The following is a 21,238-nucleotide window of genomic DNA, read 5'->3' on the forward strand; positions in this document are numbered from 1 at the left end:
GTTTAGGGAGGCTTTTAATGTTTAATAGATTATTTTATTTCATTTTTCTATTGTAAGCCGCCCAGAGTGGCTGGGGAAACCCAGCCAGATGGGCAGGGTATGAATAATTTATTATTATTATTATTATTATTATTATTATTATTATTATTATTAATGTGTTTTTAAAAATGTGTACCCTGCTTTCCCCCATGTGTCTCAAAGCAGCTTGCAGGGTGAAAAACATACACCTTTTTAAAACTAAGTTGTGCTAAACATTACAAAGGAGATGCAGAAACTGAGACCCACAGCCAATGGTTTGTGACCATAGTGATGTGAATGTAGAAATTCTAAAAAACGATACCTGCTATTTGTTTTCTCTCTTTTTGCAACACAATGTCAGATTTCCACGTTTGGATCTGTGAAGCCTTTTTTCCCCTCGTTCACCAGCACGGGTTTCTCCGTCCTTGTGTGCCAGACAAGGATCTGCATGAGAGGAAGCGAGGAAAGAAGTTAGATCTCTATCACCTGAACATTAGCAAACCAGCAGCACAGCTAACCAGATTCCCCAGAGGCTAAGTCTCAAATTCCCCAAGTCTCAAAACCTTGGAGTAGGTTGGTGAAAAGCCTTATGGGATTCTTTTTCTCCTTCCTCTTCTGTTTCTTGTGAGCCAATAAGACAGGGAAATGGAGCATGGGCAGAAATGACCAATTTTATGGCATCGTGTTTCAGGGCATTAACCCCATCCTTCGGTGCACTTGTCTTATCAGCAGTCACAATCCTTGGGCTTATCCATCCTTTTGCCAGTCCTTACATTTTCCTGTGACGTGTGATTTGCTGTAGAGACACCAGCTACCTTTTCAGTGGAGGTACGAGAAAATACCCTTCTTGAACCCCTTCCCATGTAAGCTTGCCCAAAGGCTAGGTGAGATCTGTGCAACTGGTGACCCAATGAGCCAGATGTGCTGCTAGCCATGATTTGGAGCCTGACAGATGCTTGGCAAATTGCTCTCCCCATGTTTTTTCTCAATTTCAGATGTGGAGCAAAAAAAAGGGGGAGCCTCTGAGGGCTGAACTGAGTGACTGAGTCACCAGCTGCCGATCTCTCCTGTACCTGAATCACTTGTGCAATTTGACAGATCAGGTTGACACGATCCATCTCTAGTGGAGTTTTAATTGTGCTCAGACCTGCTGGTCTCTAGCATTAGATGCCGTCACTCCAAGTGCAAGAGCTGTTGTAACCCATTATTGTATTCAAGTGACCAGATTGAGGCTCACAGTCATCTCTCCACCAGATTGCTGCTTCTGAATCTTTTCTGAGCTGCTAAGATTGTCCGTGTTCTGCAGTGCAGACCAGCCCAGTTACCTGTGTCCAAGTAATGGCTGAGAAAATTGGTGCAAGTTTCCCTAAAGCGGCAGACTTATCGACAAGATCTGCTCCAGAAACAAAGAGTTTGATTGGCAGTGTGTCTATCATTAAAAATAAAATGGACTAATTTCATAGTCTCTTGCGAAAATGAATTGGAATGTTGCGCACATAGGGAGGAATGTATTTCCGTATTATTTCTCTCTCTCATATAGCAGGAGTGGGAACCTCTGGCCTGGGGGCAGAATACAACCCTCCAGGTCCCTTTGCTTGGCTCTCTGAACTCTTCCACAGGCTGAAAAGGATTTGTCGCCCCCTGTTGTACATCATGCTGGCTGCAGGTGTATGAGCAGCAGATGTCAGGTATACCAAATGTTGCTTTCTGCCAAGCAGGAGCGTAACCTCCCTGGGCCCCATTCTCAAACTCCCTCCCTAAGCAAACACCTGTGCCCAGTGACCCCTTTGTTTACAGGTTCCCTCTCCCCCTGCTCTTTCTTTCTGTCTGTCTGCTGCCAGAGCTGCCAGCGTGGCCCTTTGGAGAGACACCCCCCCCCCCGTTCCCCTTCAGCTCTTCTTCTTGATGCTCCTCACCTCGTCCTGTTGCCATGACAATGAACTGCATGTTCAATCGATCCTGTTTTATGCTCAAAGCTGTAGGCTCCTTTTACTGCCTGGCAAGAAAGATGGTCTGGCTGTCTGGAAATGGGAGTCGGGGCTGCTTACGGAAGATGAAAGGATTTCTGCCGGCTTGTGGGGCAGACCCTCCTCCTTCCCCCTTTCCCAGTTTTTGATACAGGGTCCCCCCCACCCCTTCTCAATTAAAATGGGAGGTGCACTTCTCTCTGCAAGAGAGAGGTGTTCTCAACTGGCCTGTGGAACAGAGGGCAGGCCTCCCTCCTTCCAGTCACATACACTATGGTTCATAAACATGGGTTTTTGCCCTTGTCTCATGGCTTAGGCTCAGGCGCAGGCTGTGCTGCAAACTGCAAAAAGACCAAAGGCTCTTGATAATTTGTTTTGTTTGGTTTGTGGCCTTTGGGACCACATGAAAGCATATCAGCGGTCCCCCAAACCAGAGCTGAATAGCCACCTGTGGAAGTCCACCAAAATAGAAGCACAAGTCTGGAGTAGTTTGCTTCCTCCAGAGGAGACCTTGGGTAAAGAAGCCCCAACAGTTCTGGATGCAGAACATCTGGAAGGAAAATGGTACCTTAGTGCAATTGGCAGCTTTTGGCTCGAGGTCGTTCAGGGTCACCAGCTCCCGGAGCAAGCTACTCTCTTGGTACCCGCCCTTCACTCCTCGCAGTTTGAAGTAAGCCTGAGGTCGCTGGAGGATGAGCCTGAGGTTCACAGCAAAGCCTGCCATGTCAATGGCAAAAGGCCGGTGGGGGTCAAATACAGTCTTCCACCCGTAGACCTTCCCGGCAGCATTCACTTTGGGCGACTCGTAGCGCAAGCCACCCACAAAGGCCACCGGCCAGACCGACACTTTCCTGGTAGTCCGCATCTGGAATTGAGGAAAGAGAGAGAAAGAGTAGGCATCGAAAGAAAGGCTCTTTTCAGTCTTCTGTATGAAGTTGTACAGTTGGCTCTACCATCTCAGGTCTTCACCACTTCATTCCCACTGCATTTTTTCTGCTGGTGCAGAACAGGTCATAAAACAGATGAAATGGTGGGTGTATACATCTTCCTTAATCACCAAAATCCCTGCATTTGAAAAGCTATCACACACAAGGGAGAAAACCTTTCCCTGGTGGGCTAGTTGTCTGAATGGAGGGGAGGGTTGTTGTTGTTGTTGTTGTTGTTGTTGTTGTTGTTGTTGTTGTTGTTGTTGCTGTTTAAAAAGCAAGATGTACCATTGAGACACACACAGCCAGAAGTGGCACAGGCCCACTACGAATGTACCACGATAATCAAAATGTGCCAGGTCTGCCGAGTCTCTTTATGGAAAACCCCTTATCAAGTTGCCCCAAGTCTTGATGCGGGAAAACAAAGGTTTAATCCCCAACATCTCTGAATAGGGCCGGGATAGAATCTTGTTTGAATCCCTGATGAGGCACTGCCATTCAGTGTAGACAGAACTGAGCTAGAATGACCAATGATCTGGTTCAGTAGAATGAAGCTTCCTATGATACCGGTAGGTAGGGCAGTAACTCAATGACAGACCATCTGCTCTGCATGCAGAAGGTCCCAGGTTCACTCCCTGGCATCTCCTGGTGGGGCTGAGAGATTCCGCCTGCCTGAAATCCTGGGAAACCACTGCCAATCAGTGTAGACAATACTGAGCTCAATGGAGCAGGGGTCAGACTCAACATAAGGCAACTTCCTATGTCCCTAAGTGACATGAAAACTGTTCCCGATGGGGGAGGGCAGGGCATTTGCGTGAAGTTGTAGCACTTCAGATTCCCCAAAGAGCTTCTGCAGAATTCTCCACAGCTTCTAAAAACGGCTCGCTCTTCCTTCTTCCACACCAGAGGGCCACAGGTGGGAGCTGTCTCTCCGCCAAAGCTGCGGCTGCTGGCTTAACTTGCTTGGTGCTCCACGAGGCTCCGTCTCCCCGATCTTTCATCAAGTCTCTCGTCACTGCTAATTACAGCAAGAGAGCCCGGAGGAGTCCAATGCACTTAGCCTCTTGCATTATACACTTGCTAAGAGCTCAAGCCACCCACGGGGTCAGCAGGAGAGAGAGACACCAATAAAAGGTTTGCTCTGCTGGCTTCCAGTCTGTCTCCCCCCGCCACCCGCCGCCACATGCAGCTGAGCATTTGCAGGAAAGGGAGACGGAGATGCCACAAAACGCAGCCACCAGCTTTTCAGAGGGTCTGCAAAATGGCTTTCCTCAAACACGAGCATCTGTTGGCAGCAACAGCAAAAACAGAAGCAAAGCCTGATAAACATCCTGCCCCCCCAAAAGGGGGGGGGGAGTTCCGCATTGCACGTGCAGCTTCTAAACTGCACCCACTGTGTACTGAATTATATTTCCCCTCCTGGGTGTGTCCACATTCAGTGCCCACTTTCTGTCATCCCCCTTCAACAACTTTCACCAACCTGCTGCCCCCAAAATGTTGCTTAATGATGACTCCCATCAGCTGTTTGCTGCAAACCTGCCCTCTTCCAAGTCTGCTGTTACCCTGAGCTCTCCCCCCCCCAAAAAAATCCAGCTTTCTGAAGCCTTCCTTGGACAACCTGCTTGTCCAATATTTCATCCTGGTTTGCTTATACAAAGCTAACACGGAAATCAGACAATAGCCAGTCTTTATTTCAATTTGTTTGCAGGGTGGTTAGACGACAACGAGCATTTACCCTGATTTGCTTGCAGGGTGGGTTCATAGTCTTTCCACTAATCATTCATTTGCCCCATCAGTGCATTTCCTCACCACAAAAAAAAAAAAAAATTAAGAGTATTTTATTTGTGCAAATCTAAATTTATGGTATGTTCTTGAGTTCCTCCTGCAAAATATATAACACTTGGGATGCACCCTCTTAAAGGCATTCCTATTAACCCAGTTATATGTTCCTCCAGAGTTGTCCTCAAAATCGACCTTGTTCATGGCGCTTTGGGCTTCAGGTTGGTCCACACGTGCCACAAATTAAGATGGGAGACTCTGGGGCAAGGGGGCAGGTGGGAGAGGAAGGACTGTGTGGCGTCTTCAGGAGGTAGGTAGGTGGTAGGTATCATTTGCCCTGTGACCTTTAAAGGGTAAAGGGGACCCCTGACCATTAGGTCCAGTCACAGACGACTCTGGGGTTGCAGTGCTCATGTCGCTTTACTGGCCGAGGGAGCCGGCATACAGCTTCCAGGTCATGACTAAGCTGCTTCTGGCGAACCAGAGCAGCGCACGGAAACACTGTTTACCTTCCCGCCGGAGCGGTACCTATTTATCTACTTGCACTTTGACATGCTTTCGAACTGCTAGGTTGGCAGGAGCTGGGACCCAACAACAGGAGCTCACCCCGTCGTGGGGATTCGAACCACCGACCTTCTGATCGACAAGCCCTAGGCTCTGTGGTTTAACCCACAGCACCACCCACGTCCCAGCAACCCACAGTGCCACCCGCACCCCAGCCCTGTGACATTTAGGTAAATACTAACACCAATTCCCTGTAAGTAGCAAGTTGCTCTGTCCTAGCTCCTTGCTGTCCTACACAGTCTACATAGAAGGTAGGTAGCCGTGTTGGTCTGAGTCGAAGCAAAATAAAAAAATTCCTTCAGTAGCACCTTAAAGACCAACTAAGTTTATATTTTGAGTTACCAAAATATAAACTTAGTTGGTCTTTAAGGTGCTACTGAAGGAATTTTTTTATTTTGCTTCGACTCAGACCAACACGGCTACCTACCTGTACATAGAAGGTGTTTTCTTTAAGTGCAAAATGAGCATTCAGGGACGGTACATCTGATCTGCTTCTTTGAAGATCTGTGGCACTGTCTGCTCTACCACCCCAGGACTCTTGCCATCTTGCTTCCACGTCTCTCAGTGCATCATAAAGTCATACATTTTTAGTACTTGTTCCCCCACTGAATCAAAAGCTAAGTAAATAAAACAGATTTTACTTTTCTTTGATCTTTTTTTTTAATGCCCACCTCATTTCTTTTGTCTACCCCCACCCTCACCCCCACCCACCAAGACTGTTTAAAATTAGATGACAAAGTTCCCGGAGAAAGGACATGTGTATTGTTTATGCTACTACAAGCATCATGGGTACAGATGGTGCTAGATAAACTATAAAGTGCTGGATAAACAATAGTGAAAACCCCAAAAGACTGAAGAGAGACAAAGGAATCTAGGGTTGGCCTTTCAAATGAATTGGTGGTGAATTTAGTAGTGCAAGAGCTTATCATGACCATCCCCATAGCCTCTGCCGCAAGGAGGGTCCAAAAATGTAGGAAGCACTTGGACAAACGCCAGAGAACATAAAACGCAAAATATTAGGAGCAGCATGGTTGCAATCCTGTGTGTTCTTGGGAGAAATCTTTGAACTCACAGGTGCCTGATGTGACTGTTCACCTTGTAAAACACACTCAGCCCCAGCAAAAGATGTTTGACCAACTGGGATGCAACTGTTAGCTTTTAATTAAGAATGCAAACAATATTGCATAGATGTGTTGCTGTTTAGAGGGCTGGCATGGCATGGGGATGCTAATGAAGGAAAGGAAAGTCGGGTCCAGTCTCTGCTTGATTCTCTTCCTCATTCTCTGACTTCCTCATCCGTCACAAACAAAGCTGGAAACTCCTTTGTTGGCCCATTCATTTGCTGTAGCAAGAAGGTGGTGGTAGGTAGCCTGAAGTGCCTGAAGATGACATCATGGCCCAGGCATCCCCAAACTCGGCCCTCCAGATGTTTTGGGACTACAATTCCCATCATCCCTAGCTACGTAACAGGACCAGTGGTCAGGGATGATGGGAGTTGTAGTCCCAAAACATCTGGAGGGCCGAGTTTGGGGATGCCTGTCCTAGCCCCTGCTCTGTACAAGTCCCAGAACTGTACTCCCTTGGTGTTTCTGCTCCACTCTACCCCTGGGCCTGCCGTTCCACACTGTGGCCTGGGCCTGTGGATCACCTGGTGCCCTCTAATATTTGACCAGGGAAACAACAGGCTCGTGAAAGGGCAAGAAGGGTCAAAGCTCTATGACAGAAGGCATGATTTGGGTGCAGAAAGTCCATGCCCTCCAAGTGTCCCATTTTAAGTGGGACAGCTCAGGTGGTCAGAAGCCACCCCGGCTTCTGATCCCAATCCAGGTTGTCCCATTTGGGCTCCCGTGCTCTGGTCACACCAGTCAGTTGGCTCACACCAGAGCGCAGGACCAAAGCTTACCTTGACCCTGCCATTCTTCCTCCTCCTTTTGTCGTGGGCACTTTTAGAAGCTGGCTTCCAGAAGTACACCTGCGGTGCTGGCAAAAGAGGAGGGGGCAGAGGCCACACCAGCTGTGCTGCCTGGTGCAGCATCCTCTGATGCCGCATGGGTAAGTATTGCCTTATCCTATTATCCCACAATGCCCACCTCTGAGCGAGCAATATGTGAAACCTGGTAAGATGGATGGACCTTACTTTGAGCACAAGAACACGGGAAGAGCCTCCTGGATCAGGCCAGTGGCCTATCTAGTGCAGCATTGTGTTCTCGCAGTGGCCAACCAGCGCTGTGTCATGGGAAACCTCAAGCAGGATCTGACCACAACTTCCACAAGAGCACTTTTGCCTTGTGTGATTCAGAAGCACCACTGCCTATGACTGTGGAGGCAGAACATAGTTATCATGGCTAGTAGACACGGATAGCCTCGTCTTCCACGAATCTGTTCAATCCTCTTTTAGAGTCATGCACCTTAGTGACCACCCCTGCCTCCTGTGGATGTGAGTTCCATAGTTTAACTACGCACTGCATGAAGAACTGCTTTATTTTTTAATCTGTCCTGAATCTTCCAAGATTCAGCTTCAATGGATGCCCACAAATTCTAGTGTTATGAGAGACGGAGAAAAACTTTTCTCTATCCACTTTCTCTGTGTCATGCATAATTGTATACACTTCTGTCACGTCATGTTTTACTCGCCTTCTCTCAAAAGCCCCAAATGCTGCAGCCTTTCCCCATAGGAGCATCTCTCCACCCCCTCAATCATTTAAATTGCCCTTTCCTGAACCTTTTCCAACTCTACAATAACCTTTTCAAGGTGAGGCAACCAGAACTACACACAGTATTCCAAATGCGGTCGCACCATAGATGTGTATAATGGCAGCTTTATTTTCAATTCCTTTCCTAATGATCCCTAGCATGGAATCCCCCCCCCCCAATGACCATTGCACACTGGGGCGACATCTTCATCAATCTATCTGCTATGACCACAAGGTCTCGCTCCTGGCCAGTCATTGACAGTTCAGACCCCGTGAACATATATGTGGAATTAAGAATTTTTATGCCGATACGCATCGCTTTACACTGCATTTGCCATGTTAATGCCTGTTCCCTCCTTTCGGAGAGGTCCTGTTGGAGCTCTTCGCAATCTCTCATTGCTCAAATGACCCTGGACAACTTAGCAACATCAGCAAACTTGCCCTGATGGATGCCCCAAGCCCACAGACAGCAGCCTCTAGGTTCTTGACAGGCAGTGGCTGCAGAAAGGAATGTGGGGGCAGAAGAAAGCACCAAATAAAAATGCTCACCAGAGAGAAAACAATGGAGAAGAATGAGAGAGCTGTAGCATCCATGCCACACAATTACAGCTAGAAGAGAGAGGGGTGTTCTTTTTTCTATCCTTGGGTCCTCTTGGGAAACTCACCAAACTGACTGTACCTGGAACTGGAGGTGGAGAGAGCAGCTGGCTGCTGAATGGGACATTGCTGTGGCAGCCTGAAGGAACTCCATCTGCCTTGGGCTTGCCCATAGAAATCAAGCCTACAGAGACTAGGGCAGGCATAGGCAAACTCAGCCCTCCAGATGTTTTGGGACTACAACTCCCATCATCCCTAGCTAACAGGACCAGTGGTCAGGGATGATGGGAGTTGCAGTCCCAAAACATCTGAAGGGCCGAGTTTGCCTATGCCTGGACTAGGGTGATGTCAGCCGTAACCCTTTGCTTTGTGAGATATTTACAGGGGAATTGAGAGTTTGTTTGGACCCTGAGTGAGAGCCAGGAGGTGTGTCCAAAGGTGACAGAACTGATATTGGTTTATGTCTATAAGTAATTTTGTATTACTGTGTGTTTTTGTAATATTTGTTGTTTAAATTGTCTGCTTTTGTTTTCTATACATCGCTTAGAGATATATTATTTTATATTTTAAGTGGTACAGAAATGGTGTAAATAAATATTTTCCCCAAAGAATTCTGGGACTTTGCTCTAGTCCTTTGCTAAGGGTGCTGAGAGTGGTTAGGAGACCCCGCTCACAGAGGTATGCTTCCCAGCACTCTTAACAAACCGCAGTTCCCTGGATTCTTTGAGGGGAAGTACCATAGGTGCCAAGTTCCGGATTGTAAAATCCGGGATCAGCAGCGCCGTGGCACCGGAAGTCGCTTCTACGCACTTCCGGAAATGCGTAGAAGCGACTTCCAATGCCGCTATGCCCATTTCCAAAATGTCCGCAGCACCAGAAGTCGCTTGTGCACAGCGGCATCGGAAGTCGCTTCTACGCATGTCCGGAAGTGTGTAGAAGTGACTTCCGTTGCGGCCCCAGAAGAACATGGCCGCTGGCAGGAGCTCCGTAATCCGGGGGAATCCGGGGTATTTTGCCATTCGGGACACCTGCGGGAAACGGTAAGAAAATAAGGGGGTTTCCTGGGGAAAACGGGGTACTTGGCAGCTATGGGAAGTACAGTGGTACCTTGGTTGTTAAACTTAACTCGTTAGAGGGGAAGAGCAACCCAGTGGCAGAGCACCTGAAAAGGCATGATGACCCGTTAGGAAGAAAAGAGAAGGGAAACAGAGCTGGGGTGTGTAAATCCCGCCAATTTCAATCACATGACTTCCCCCAAAGAATCATGGGAACTGTACTTTATCTCTCACAAAGCACCAATTCCCAGCACCTTTAGCAAATGACAGCTCCCAGCATCCTTTGTGGGAAGCCATGTGCTTTACATGTGTAGTGTGCATGCAGCCTCCATTGCAGAACATCTGGATGAATAAGCTATCAAAATAAGTCGATAGCTTCCTGAAACTGGTTCTCCAAAACTCTCCTTTCCATTCTAATGTGCCATGCCTCTTTCCTTTCAATTATAAGCCTCTAAGGCTTAGACCAGGCACCCCCAAACTGCGGCCCTCCAGATGTTTTGGCCTACAACTCCCATGATCCCTAGCTAACAGGACCAGTGGTCGGGGAAGATAGGAATTGTAGTCCAAAACATCTGGAGGGCCGAAGTTTGGGGATGCCTGGCTTAGACTATTTCTGTTTTATTTATTTTTTACAGTGCTTAGCAACTTTAGGTACTTTTATAACTAATGAACAAGCAAGGATATTAACAGAGTTGGTAAGGACTACAGACCAGCAGGAGAGGGCATATTTTTCATGCAGCAGGTCTCAGGCTTAGCCCCAACACCTCCAGCTAAGGTGGTCAAAGACCCCTAGAGAACCACTGACAGTTGGTGAGAGGCAGAGGTGGGATTCTGGGATCTACTCTGGGTCCCCCTTCAAACTGGTGCCATTCAGATACTGGACTACATCTCCTGCCATACCTGACCATTAGTCATGCTGGCTGGGGCTGATGGAAACAGGACCCCAGAGTGGGTTTATCCACACTTAGGGTTGCCGCCTTTGTTTTTGGCAAAATGCAGGACAGGGTGGGGGTGATTCGGGGTGTGTGTGTGATATATATATATTTTCATCTGGTGCTGAAGTGACTTCAAAACAATCCATTACAATCTATTGCAGCCTATCAGGATGGCCCCTCTGGAATTTGTCACACACATACATGAATTTGTAAATTTGTCTGCGCTTGGCTACCCAGAGCTTGATAATATGACCTTTCACACACATGTGTTTGGAGAGGATCCCTAACTTCACACACAGAGAGAGACAGTGACACACAGAGAGAAGTCCTGAAATACAGGACAAAACTGTATCAATACAGGATGTAGCATTTCACACTGAAATATGGGACAATCCTATATTATACATGACAGGTGCAATACCTTTCCACACTTCCTTTTGTGCCGCTACTTTCTCCCAGGGAAAACCGCCCTTTAGAGCTCAGCAATAGCAAACAGCAATTCAGATGTTCCCTGGATTGCCATTTGTTCTGATCTATCACTAAAGAGTGGGTTTTCCCTCGGAAAGGAGCGAGACAAGGGGGGAAATGCTCAGACCTGTGCTTTCCAGGCGTAGTATAAGCAGAAATGTGGACAAGCCCCATCTGTCTTCGTAGGGCACTCTGAGAATTGTAGCTCTGGGAGGCAAATAGGGGCCTCCTATCAACTCTCAGCTTCCTTAACAAACTACAGCTCCCACAATTCTTTGGGAGAAGCCATGACTGTTTCAAGTGACATCATAGAGCATTGAAAGTACAGTGTGAATGTGGTCAAGGACAGCTTGACCTGCACACAGGAATAACCTGAAGGAACTCCTGTTTGTTTGGGTTGTGTTCTATTTCCTGTTGCTAAGTCGAAGGTTGGTTCATGGCTTGTTACAAACCTATCAGTCAGTTTCTTTTTTTCTTTTTCTCATATCCTCCTGCAATTTTCAGCCTGCCTGCTGGTCTTTGCCAATTTTATTTAGCTTGGACTCCGTGCCTAGGCAATGGGCAATGTTTAATTTGCCTGCGTTTAAATTAATTAACATTATGATGTCGTCGAAAATTACTTCATTTCTAAATCCTCGGGGGAAGCAGTGTGTCATTTCTCTGTTCTCTAACAGCTCCTACGCACTGCCGGCAATGAATCAGAGTTAATACCCTTTCGCTGCAGGAGTGAGTATGCAGATGAGCCAAGATTGTGTGTGTGTGTGTGTGTGTGTGTGTGTGTGTGTGTGTGTGTGCTGCTGTTTCACCTCCCAGAAGATTTTTTTCTTTTAACAACAACCTTGCCCTCAGTGCTACAGTCAATGAGTATGCATCATTTTAGGAGATGCCAGTAAGCTGTCTTCCTCTTCTGTATGAGAGGTGGCAGCCTTATTCGTAAGAAACACAGTGTGGTGTAGTGGTTAGAGTGTCAAGCTAGGACAGGCATGGCCAAACTTGGCCCTCCAGATGTTTTGGGACTACAGTTCCCATCACCTCTGACTCCTGGTCCTGTTAGCTAGGGATGATGGGATTTGTAGTCCCAAAACATCTGGAGGGCCAAATTTGGCCATGCCTGGACTAGGACCAATGGAGGCTAGTCCATGAGGGTGAATAGGGTACGGCCCCACCAACCTCAGTCTGCCCTTAGCCCTCCCCCCTTACCTACTTACAGCTAGTCCTGGTTCCTCCTCCATAGTGTCAGGGTACAGTCAAATGAAGGAGATCTTGCGTTAGTTGTTTCCTAATTATGCCAGTGCTTCAGTCCTGTTTTCTAACATTCTCTTCAAACTGCAGTACCTGTTGTGTTATGGTACTTTGGCTTTTTGACCGATATGCAGGCGCATGGCACTAAATTTCATTCACACTGGTGGGTGTGTTGGGGTGACGTCACTGGAACATGTCACTATTCCCCCACCCTTTCCGCACATGCCTGTTTCTATGCCCCCATGATTCCCCCATGAACACATTGGGGAAATAACTGCATGCTAGCATACTGCCCCCAATTTTGTCACTTTACTCCCTCCATTTTCTGGGTTGAGGGGCTTGCAAACAGGTCCCCACCCCCCTTCCTGGAATCAGAAAACACAGAATGGAGTGCTAAACATGCACTAAATTCCATAGGTTTTCCAGAACTGATTTTTATGCCATGTGGAAAGCTCAGCCGTGGTGCAGAAAATAACCTCAGGGAAACGGAATAACCAACTGTGTGAATACAGGCTCAGTGTTGCCACTGTAGAATTCAACAAGGAGGAGGGCAAAAGTGGAATTTGTGGGGGTTGGCCTGTAACTGACCTCCATGCTTCCCACCCCACCAATCCCAATGGACATCAACCACCACTGTCTAGGACGTGGGAGACATGGGTTCAACTGAGCTCTGAAATAGTGTTTGCAAATTATGTAAGAAACAAATAAAACTGATGACTAAGATGACCAAGGTTCTGGAAAGCAAGCCGTATGATGAGTTGTTGAGGGAGCTGGGTGTGTTTAGCTTGGAGAAGAGGAGACTGAGACGAGATATGATAGCCATCTTCAAATATCTAAAAGACTGTCACATAGAAGATTGGGCAAGCTTGTTTTCTTCTGCTGCAGAGGGCAGGACCCAAAACAATGGATTCACGTTACAAGGACATTAGGAAGAACTTTCTGATGGTAAGATACTGTGTAAGATATAATGAGTATGATCTAGTTTCTTTGAAAACAAGCGGAAGTCTATTTTAGGTCTTTTTATGTTTGTTTGTTTGTTTTAATTTTCTTTTTTCTAGTATGGGATGGGATACAAACTGTAATATAGTACTGTAGATTGTTGTATAAATTTGTGAAATATGTTCAATAAAGATGTGTGTGTGTGTGTGTGTGTGTGTGTGTATATATATATATATATATATATATATATATATATATATATAGGTTTAAGGTTGTCTAAATGAATATCTTGAAATGCAAACTAGAAAATTTAATAAAAAAAACCATTAAAAAGAAAAGAAAACCAACATCAAAAAGGACACATGTACAGACACACAACAGCATGGGCTGTCATATTCAGCACTGGCTGAAGCCTCTGAACATACATGGAGTGCTGTGATGATAAAATGGGCAAGAGACTTTGGGTATAATATTGAATATGACACGTGGTTGAAACTGTGGAGTGAAACATTGAAATTTACTGCATGTACCGCTTTGAAAGAAAATGTAATGAAAATGATGTATAGATGGTACCTAACACCAGTAAAATTAGCTAAAATGTATAGAACAAGTAGTAAATTGTGCTGGAAATGTAAAGATAAAGATGGTGAATTTTATCATATGTGGTGGACATGCGAAAAAGTTAAAATATTTTGGGAAATGATATATAATGAACTGAAAAAGATGTTTAGGTATACCTTTCCCAAAAAACCGGAAGCTTTTCTACTGGGACTAATAGGAGAGGAATTAGTAAAAAGAGATCAGAGACTATTTATGTATGCTATAACTGCGGCAAGGACTTTATTAGCCCCAAAGTGGAAATCACAAGAGATACCGACGATTGAGGAGTGGCAGACGAAAATGATTGACTATGCAGAGTTAGCAAAGTTGACCTGCGGGATCTGTGACTAGGGAGAGACAAAGTACCTAAGGGAATGGAGTAAATTCATTGACTATATGGAGAAGAACTGTAGGAGTTTAAAGACACTTGCAGGACTGAAATAAATCCTAAAAAACTGGTCTAAAATGTGGGTAAAAAGGAATTGCGAGATACGAGTGAGAAATAAAGCCGAATGACGGGAGGGAGGGAAGTCAGAACTCGGCAGAGCGAAATGAAATGAGATGGGTGAACATAAGATGAATTGCATAAAAAAAATTGTTTTTGGTTTTTATTTTGTTTGTTTATTTGGAAAATGGAATAAAAAATTATTATTATTTTTTAAAAAGTACATACACGGAGTGCTGCAGTACTCACTCACCTTCCATCCGTTCTGTACCACATTGGTGGAGATGCCTACTAAGCTCAATAATGGAGGCGTCTTTTTTGAAGGTCAGGAGTGGCAACCTAACCCAGAGGGCAAGACCACCCCTTGGCAGCTTACCTCCTCAAAGAGTTCCAGGCTGTAGGTGTTATCATCATCCGCAAAGTAAACAATCCCCGGCTGGCTGTTGTTCTTGTTAAAGGTCTCTCGCAGCCACCGTAGGGCCAGGTTCCTCTGCATTGTCCCCCGGGGGATGCGGGGGTCCCTCATGTCCCCCCTCAGCTTGTAGTTGCGTGGGGTTTCCACGTTGAGGTGGGTGTAGTTCAACCCCGTGTCCCTCAGGAGCCGGGTGACAAGAGGGGTCCTCCGCTGGGAGTCCTCCACTAGGATCCAGTGCAAGTTCATCACGTGCAAAAAAGTGTTGGCCAACCGCGTCAACTCTGCCTTCTGGACCGGCCGGCTGTAGGTGGGCGTGACGACATGGATGGTGGGCAAGGCGTCCGACCAGGGAGGTGGTCGGGTGTAGACATACTCTGTCCTAACTACCTCCACGATGTCGCGGTCGGACAGGCAGTACTCCTTGGAGTCTGAGCCTTGGACAAAGTCACGGCGGGCATCTCCACCATCTTCTGCAGCAGAGCATGGGAAGGAGAAGGGCAGAGAAGGAACAACTGGTTAGTCTCCCTGGAGAAAGCTGAGAAGGCCGCTCAGAAGCAAGAAACTCTTCCAGTTTGGATTGTCGGGAGCAGAGACCAAACACTAGCAGGAAAGGATGGAGAGGGGACAAACTCAAGACACATCTGCATTACAGGAAGTTGACCGGATGATGCTTTGGCTCCCTTCCAACTCTGCGATTTTATGATCTACACAGCTCTGCACCAAGACAATCTGGATTTTCCAATCCGCAACCATAATAACCATGCCTTCTCCTACATGCCCTCTCACTCCTCTCTCATATCCACTATGCTGGCTTTTAGATTGGAAGCTCCTTGGGACAGAGTCCTATAGTCTGGAAAATTGATGGTACTGTATAATTATCACCATCTATTTTTCACTTTTTTTTAAAAAAAGAAAGAAAATAGAAAATGAAGACACATAACACGCGATGCAGGCCCAAATCTATCAATTTTTGTTTCTCTTAGTTTCTTGCTTTCCCAATCTTAAATTCAATTAGCCACATTTCCAAATCAGTATTTTTAAGTCCTCGTGATAATTCATCAGCATTTTAATGTGTGCTTCTCTGAACCTACACATTTTAAACACACATTTTTGCCTAATTACACATTTTTGTCAGCAGTCTCCTGTGTATATACAATATATATATAGAGAGAGAGAAGGGGGGGAGAGTATACATTTGGTGTGCTGTTTTCATTGATATCTATATTTTTACACATACTTCCCTCTAACATAGACATTTTTGTACCTTTTTTTGGTTGGGGAACTGCATCACAGCATTCGGAAAAAAGTGAATTTCTAGGAGAAATGTGTTTTGGTTCATGTGATGTTTCAGAAGGGGTGACTTAGGTAGGTCTGCATTAAAATGCAAATGCTGAACCAAAATTCTAATGTTTAGAATTTTGTTTAGCCATTAATTTCCACAGCAGAAAAAAATGTGGCATTTTGAAGAATACAATAGTCAACCAATACCTCCAAGAGAGCTGTGGAGAAGCCAAATGGAACCAGCCAGATTTGGGCAAAACAATGACTCTACTCTTAGGGCTACTGGCTGATTATTACTTTGTGAGGCCAACAGCACATGGCAGCCTGTTGATGTTTCACCCATGAGAGCTAATGGCAGCAGATGATCTTTTGATACTTCTAGAGAAGTTTTTGAGTGTTTCCTCTTAAAATAAATATAGTAGGAGCTTGGAGGACCTCCTGTTTCTTTCTGTTTATGCCGTGCTTGCCTTTTTGTAAATGAAAGCAAAATGTTACACAGTCACCATAAGTGCTCTCTTCTGTCCAAAGGAAACCAAACTAGCTTGGAACTTCTCAGTAAATGGGGTAGCAAGGGGTGTGCAACAATATACTGTATACCAAAACACGGTGGTGACTGCCAACAGTTTATGGATGCTCATCATACTATCTCATTAGATTCCTGCAGCATCTTCTCTTTTGGTGTAGACTACAGATTATACCAAGTGAACAACAGGATCGCTAAATAGGGGCTACAGTTCAACCTGCTGTATCAGCAGGGGCTGCCCATTCTTGTCAATGGATTGTGGCTTCGGCAGAGGGCTCAATCCACATACAGTGCCCTTGCCCCAGAAAATCCTGTTCACACCATTGTTGGAAATATTAAAAAAAAATGTCCAGTAGCACCTTAGAGACCAACTAAGTTTGTTCTTGGTATAAGCTTTCGTGTTTTCTCCAGGGAAACCTGAACATTGTAGTTCTTGGAGACATGCGCGCTTAGGTGCCAGAGGTGGATACCGGGAACAGGTCACCAATAACTCACATGGCTTCAGTTAAGTTAACTATTTACTCAAAGAAACAAGACGAGCCCAGGAGGCCAGGTCTAGTGAGCACAGCCATTCTTCCTGGCAAAGTTTGCTCCTATGAGACAGTTGCAAGGACTGAAGGTTCCCACCTCCCCACAGTCTGCACCCTTGGTTAATTCCCAAGCAATCTGAGGCTCCGTCGTCTTGCCTGTATTTTATCAATCTGCATTTGCTCTCCTCTCCTCCCCTGCCCCTGGTTCTGGACTGCTCTCTGCCTTAGCCTCTTCCTGCTCACTAAAACCTGTTCTCTCTTCCGACACCTCCTCCTCCCTCCTCCCAGTCTGCTACCACATCTCCCTCTGACCACTCATCATCCCACCATCAATTCCCTGGCTCTAAGCCTCCTTCAGTTGGGGGTTCCTGTGAAGGTTCCCCCGCTGGTGCCTCCCACCACTTTTCTGCCTCCAGCCAGTACATGGCATTAGGCATCTCTGGAAAAGAATTCTCAGCACCGTCACCCAACTGCATTTCTCAAGATCCTTTTGAGGAAACCATGACAGTTCAAGCAATGCAAAGCCAAAGTTCCTAATCCAGATGTGGAAGTTGGAAGGAGCTGTCGCTGGGCACACCCAGCCGCAAGGCACCTGAAAGAGCAATGCTTCGCAACACATTATGGTGGCAGTTCATGTTTCCTAGCAAGATGGTACGAATAAGAATGCATGGTCTATTTTAGATTGTAGGCTCCTTGTGGGTGGAAACCCATCTGTTCGCAGCCTTGTGAAATGTGTGAGGCAACATGTACACTTCTGGCACTGAACGAATACAACTGCAGCAGCATTAATGCTAAATAATAATAATAATGATAATAATAATAATAATTTCTGTTCGCAATTACTCGAGGTACAATTGGACATGCTCTCTTGTGGTTGCAAGAAATTAGCTGCATGGCCATTCCCCATACTTTAAGGTTATTCAGAAAGGACTGAAATATAATTTCCCCACCAGTCTATTTACCAGTTAAAGGTCAGGTGTTTTTTTACGCTTTCCAGGAATGGCTAGCTGATTCATGGAGCCGTTTCAGTCAGCATACCAACAGCTCAACCACATTTTAATCCTAATGTAGTGAAACACTTTGTCCATAGCTTCATCTAAAAGGTGAAGAAATTTGTTTAGAAGAGCACTCCTGGTTCAGACCAATGGTCCATTTAAGTCCAGCATCCTATTCTCAGTGTGACCAAGCAGATGCCTGTAGGAAGCCCGGAAACAGGACACGGGTGCAACAGCACTCTTCCTGCTTGTGATTCCTAGTGACAGAAGTCAGAGGCAAATTGCCTCTGGTTATGGAGGTAGCTCGTAGCTGTTAAGACTAGTAGCAGCCTTCTCTTCCAAGGATTTCTCCAAACCTCTTTTTAAAGCCATCCAACCTCCATTTAACAGCATTTGCCAAAAGGTTATGACTGAACAGTCCCACATTTAACGCTGCATCTCGCTTCCGAGTTTGTATGCCAAGAACTGTTTGCATCCACACGAGCCTGCCCATTTTCTATGGCAGAGGTGACTGAGGTGATGCCCTCCGTATCAGACTCCAATTCCCATCATCCATAGCTGTTGACCTTGTTGCCTGGGACTGATGGAAGTTGCTGTCCAAAATATCTGAAGTTGGAGAAGCCTGTTCTAGCTTATGCCCCCCCAAATGCATTTGAGAGAGATCTAAAGTAATTGACACCAGCCTTTAGAGTTTGCATTGTGGTTCACATCAAAAGCCCAGCATAATCCAGAGTATATTGGACTAAAACCCTGGATAAACTGGTAAGGATTTTCTTTGTCGATTCTTATTAGACCTCAGGGATTATCAGTTTAGGACAGGGGAGAACTTGTAGTCCATTAGATGTTGCTTGACTCTTAACTCCCATCATTAAAGGAGGAGGCGAGCCGTGTATACATCACCCATAACTCCTTAGAAGAAAAGTGTTGTAACTACAATAAACAAATGAGCTCCATAACTGTGGCCATACTAAACGGCACTAACTAAATTTTATTATTTATATTTATTTGTTATCAGTATTTTTATACCTCTCTCCAACCATATTCCCAGGATGGATTAAAAAACGTATTTTTAATGGGAAAAAAAAGAGGAAATACACCAAAATATAAAGTTAGCAGAAAATATACTTCCATGAATGAAGCATATACCAAAGGTTGTGTCATTGCATTCTACTTTATGGAAAGGTCAAAGAGCAGTAGCTCAGTGGCAACCACAAGGTTCCAGGTTTAGTCCTGAGCATCTCCAAGTGCAGCTGGGAAAGACTCTTCTCTGAAATGATGGGATTTTCCCTGTTAGTCAGTGTAGACAATGCTGAGCTCAGCTGACCAATGCTTAGGCTGGGCATAAGGCAACTTCTTGTTTCCACATGAGCCTGCCCTTTCACTGATATCATTTACTGCAGCTGTATATACCATGATTAGATGGGTGGTACCTGGAGATGATGCCTTTTTGGAGGAACACCTTCTTCAAGGATGTTCATCGAGACCAATGTTGTGGTTTATATAGGTGTCTGATAAAGACGGTCTCATTCTCCCCCCTGGCTTCTGCTTAGAAGCTGTCTGGTTGGGACGAGGTCTTAGCTCACGTGTATTGCACACAGAAGGTACCAGGGCCAACCCCTGACTTCCAGGTAGGGCTGGGGAAAATGCCTTGCATGAAACTCTGGAGAGTCCCTGCTGGCTGTGTAGACAACACTGAGCTGCATGGGTCAATGGTCTGACTTGACAAAAGGCAGCTTCCTTATCCTTACCAGTCCTGGGAAGTTTAGGAATGCTAGTCCTTAACCTGTCACAGGTCACACTGTATCCGGGCTGCTCTTCCTGAGTTCTCTAGCTGTTTCTCTTGGCTGGGGGGTGGGGGAGGTCTGTGTGTGTCCTGTAGCCTGTCCTGACCCATCTCAACTAGCCCTTAGGTGTGGTGGAGGGAACGTCAGGATCACCAGTGCTAAGTAAAGTGAGGTTTCTCTACCTGACTGAGGGAGGGAACATCTTGTCCCTCGCCTCCTGCAGCAAAACCAGCCCTGTTGCTCCCACAAGATGCTGTAATGGCCAGGAGTTTAGAGGGCTTTAAAAATGAAAGATCTGACAAGAGTCATGGAGGATAAACCTCGTCTCCGTGGCCACAAGCCAAGAGAGATAAACGGAGAAGGAAATATAACTCAGTGGCAGAGCTCGGACTTTGCTTGCAGAAGGAACCAGGTCCTTGGCATCTCCTAGGTAAAATGATCAAGCAACATGGCTGAAAAGGAGCCCAGAGAGCCACTGGTTGTTTGACTTGACCAAGGTGGGAAACATATGTCATCGAGCCCTAGTGGATGGAGGCTAACATCTTGTGTACACTGCTTCCTGAACACGAAAAGAGCCTTGTTGGATCAAGCCAAGGGGAGCCTACCTAGTCCAGCATCCTATTTTCAGTAGGAAAATGGCAAGCAGGATTTGAGCCTGCGAGGAACCCTCCCCTCCTGCAGTTTCGAGCAACTGGCATTCAGAAGCATTGCTGCCTCCGAGCGGAGGCTGTACTAGATGCAGAATAAATGAGAGTATGTACACAGTCTAAGTAAAACCAACCCATATAAACTCCAAAACCGTTTCCACCCTGCAAGAAGCTTGGAAGAACGCTGTGTGGCTGTGAGCTGCCCGAGGATGAAAATGATCAGGGTGGTGATGGAAGAACTGGGAATGAGCCATGGGGGGTGTTGGGTTGGCGGTGGTGGAAGCAAGAGGTGGGCACAGCTGGCCCAGGCCGGTGGCTTTCTCCTCACCCTTGTGCACGGCAAGCAGCGGAGCAATGGTGCTTTGGTGCCACACGGTGATGAGCAGTGTCCAGGGAAGAACTATCAGCACGATAGCCAGGATGTCTCGACGCTTCGGCATCTCCAAGGCTGAAGGGACCCACAGCTCCTCATTACCTGACAGCGAGAACCCCAGAGACAGAACAGCAGAGGACATGGAGAACAGAGATAAATGGACAAGAAGGAACAACGGCAGAGAGAGAGAGAGAGAGGAGAGGGCGGCAGAAGGTGGCACGGCTCGTCGGTCTTACCAGTACTCACAACCCACCCATTGCACAAGCAGGTTTGCAGGGACAGCTGCTGCCAGAAGAGGAGGAGGAGGAGGAAGGACAGGCCGCTGCAAGCGGGGGACGTTCCTCCAGGAGCCGCCAGCGAGGAGGATTTCAGGGTCCCGTTTGGACAGAGGCCTGCAAGGGAAAGCAGAAAGGAAGAGGCAGAAAGAAGTGCTTGAGGGTTGGGCGGGTTCAACGTTTCGCT

At 46.4% G+C, this 21,238-nt stretch overlaps 1 protein-coding gene across 1 annotated transcript; it reads right to left on the reverse strand.

Annotated features, from left to right (window-relative positions):
* Positions 1-375: 375 nt before the first annotated feature.
* B3GAT1 (beta-1,3-glucuronyltransferase 1) lies at positions 376-20,963 on the reverse strand. Its single transcript, XM_035139644.2, has 4 exons — positions 20,732-20,963; positions 14,605-15,113; positions 2,554-2,850; positions 376-462 (listed from the first exon to the last, which is right to left on the reverse strand). Exons 1-4 carry the CDS (start codon positions 20,916-20,918, stop codon positions 376-378), a joined length of 1,080 nt encoding a protein of 359 aa, XP_034995535.1. The 5' UTR covers positions 20,919-20,963.
* Positions 20,964-21,238: the final 275 nt, after the last annotated feature.

This window comes from Zootoca vivipara, chromosome 15 (genome assembly GCF_963506605.1).
Source record: "Zootoca vivipara chromosome 15, rZooViv1.1, whole genome shotgun sequence".
NCBI lineage: Eukaryota > Metazoa > Chordata > Lepidosauria > Squamata > Lacertidae > Zootoca > Zootoca vivipara.

What these genes read in the sequence shown, in the direction of transcription:
- B3GAT1 (XM_035139644.2), bottom strand. Translation starts at nt 20,918, where the DNA reads ATGTCCTCTGCTGTTCTGTCTCTGGGGTTCTCGCTGTCAGGTAATGAG. An exon ending in GCCTGGAACTCTTTGAGGAG is followed by an intron (nt 2,851 to 14,604) that starts GTAAGCTGCCAA and finishes CCTCAATTCCAG; the next exon opens with ATGCGGACTACCAGGAAAGT. An exon ending in AAGCTGCCAATTGCACTAAG is followed by an intron (nt 463 to 2,553) that starts GTACCATTTTCC and finishes CCTCTCATGCAG; the next exon opens with ATCCTTGTCTGGCACACAAG.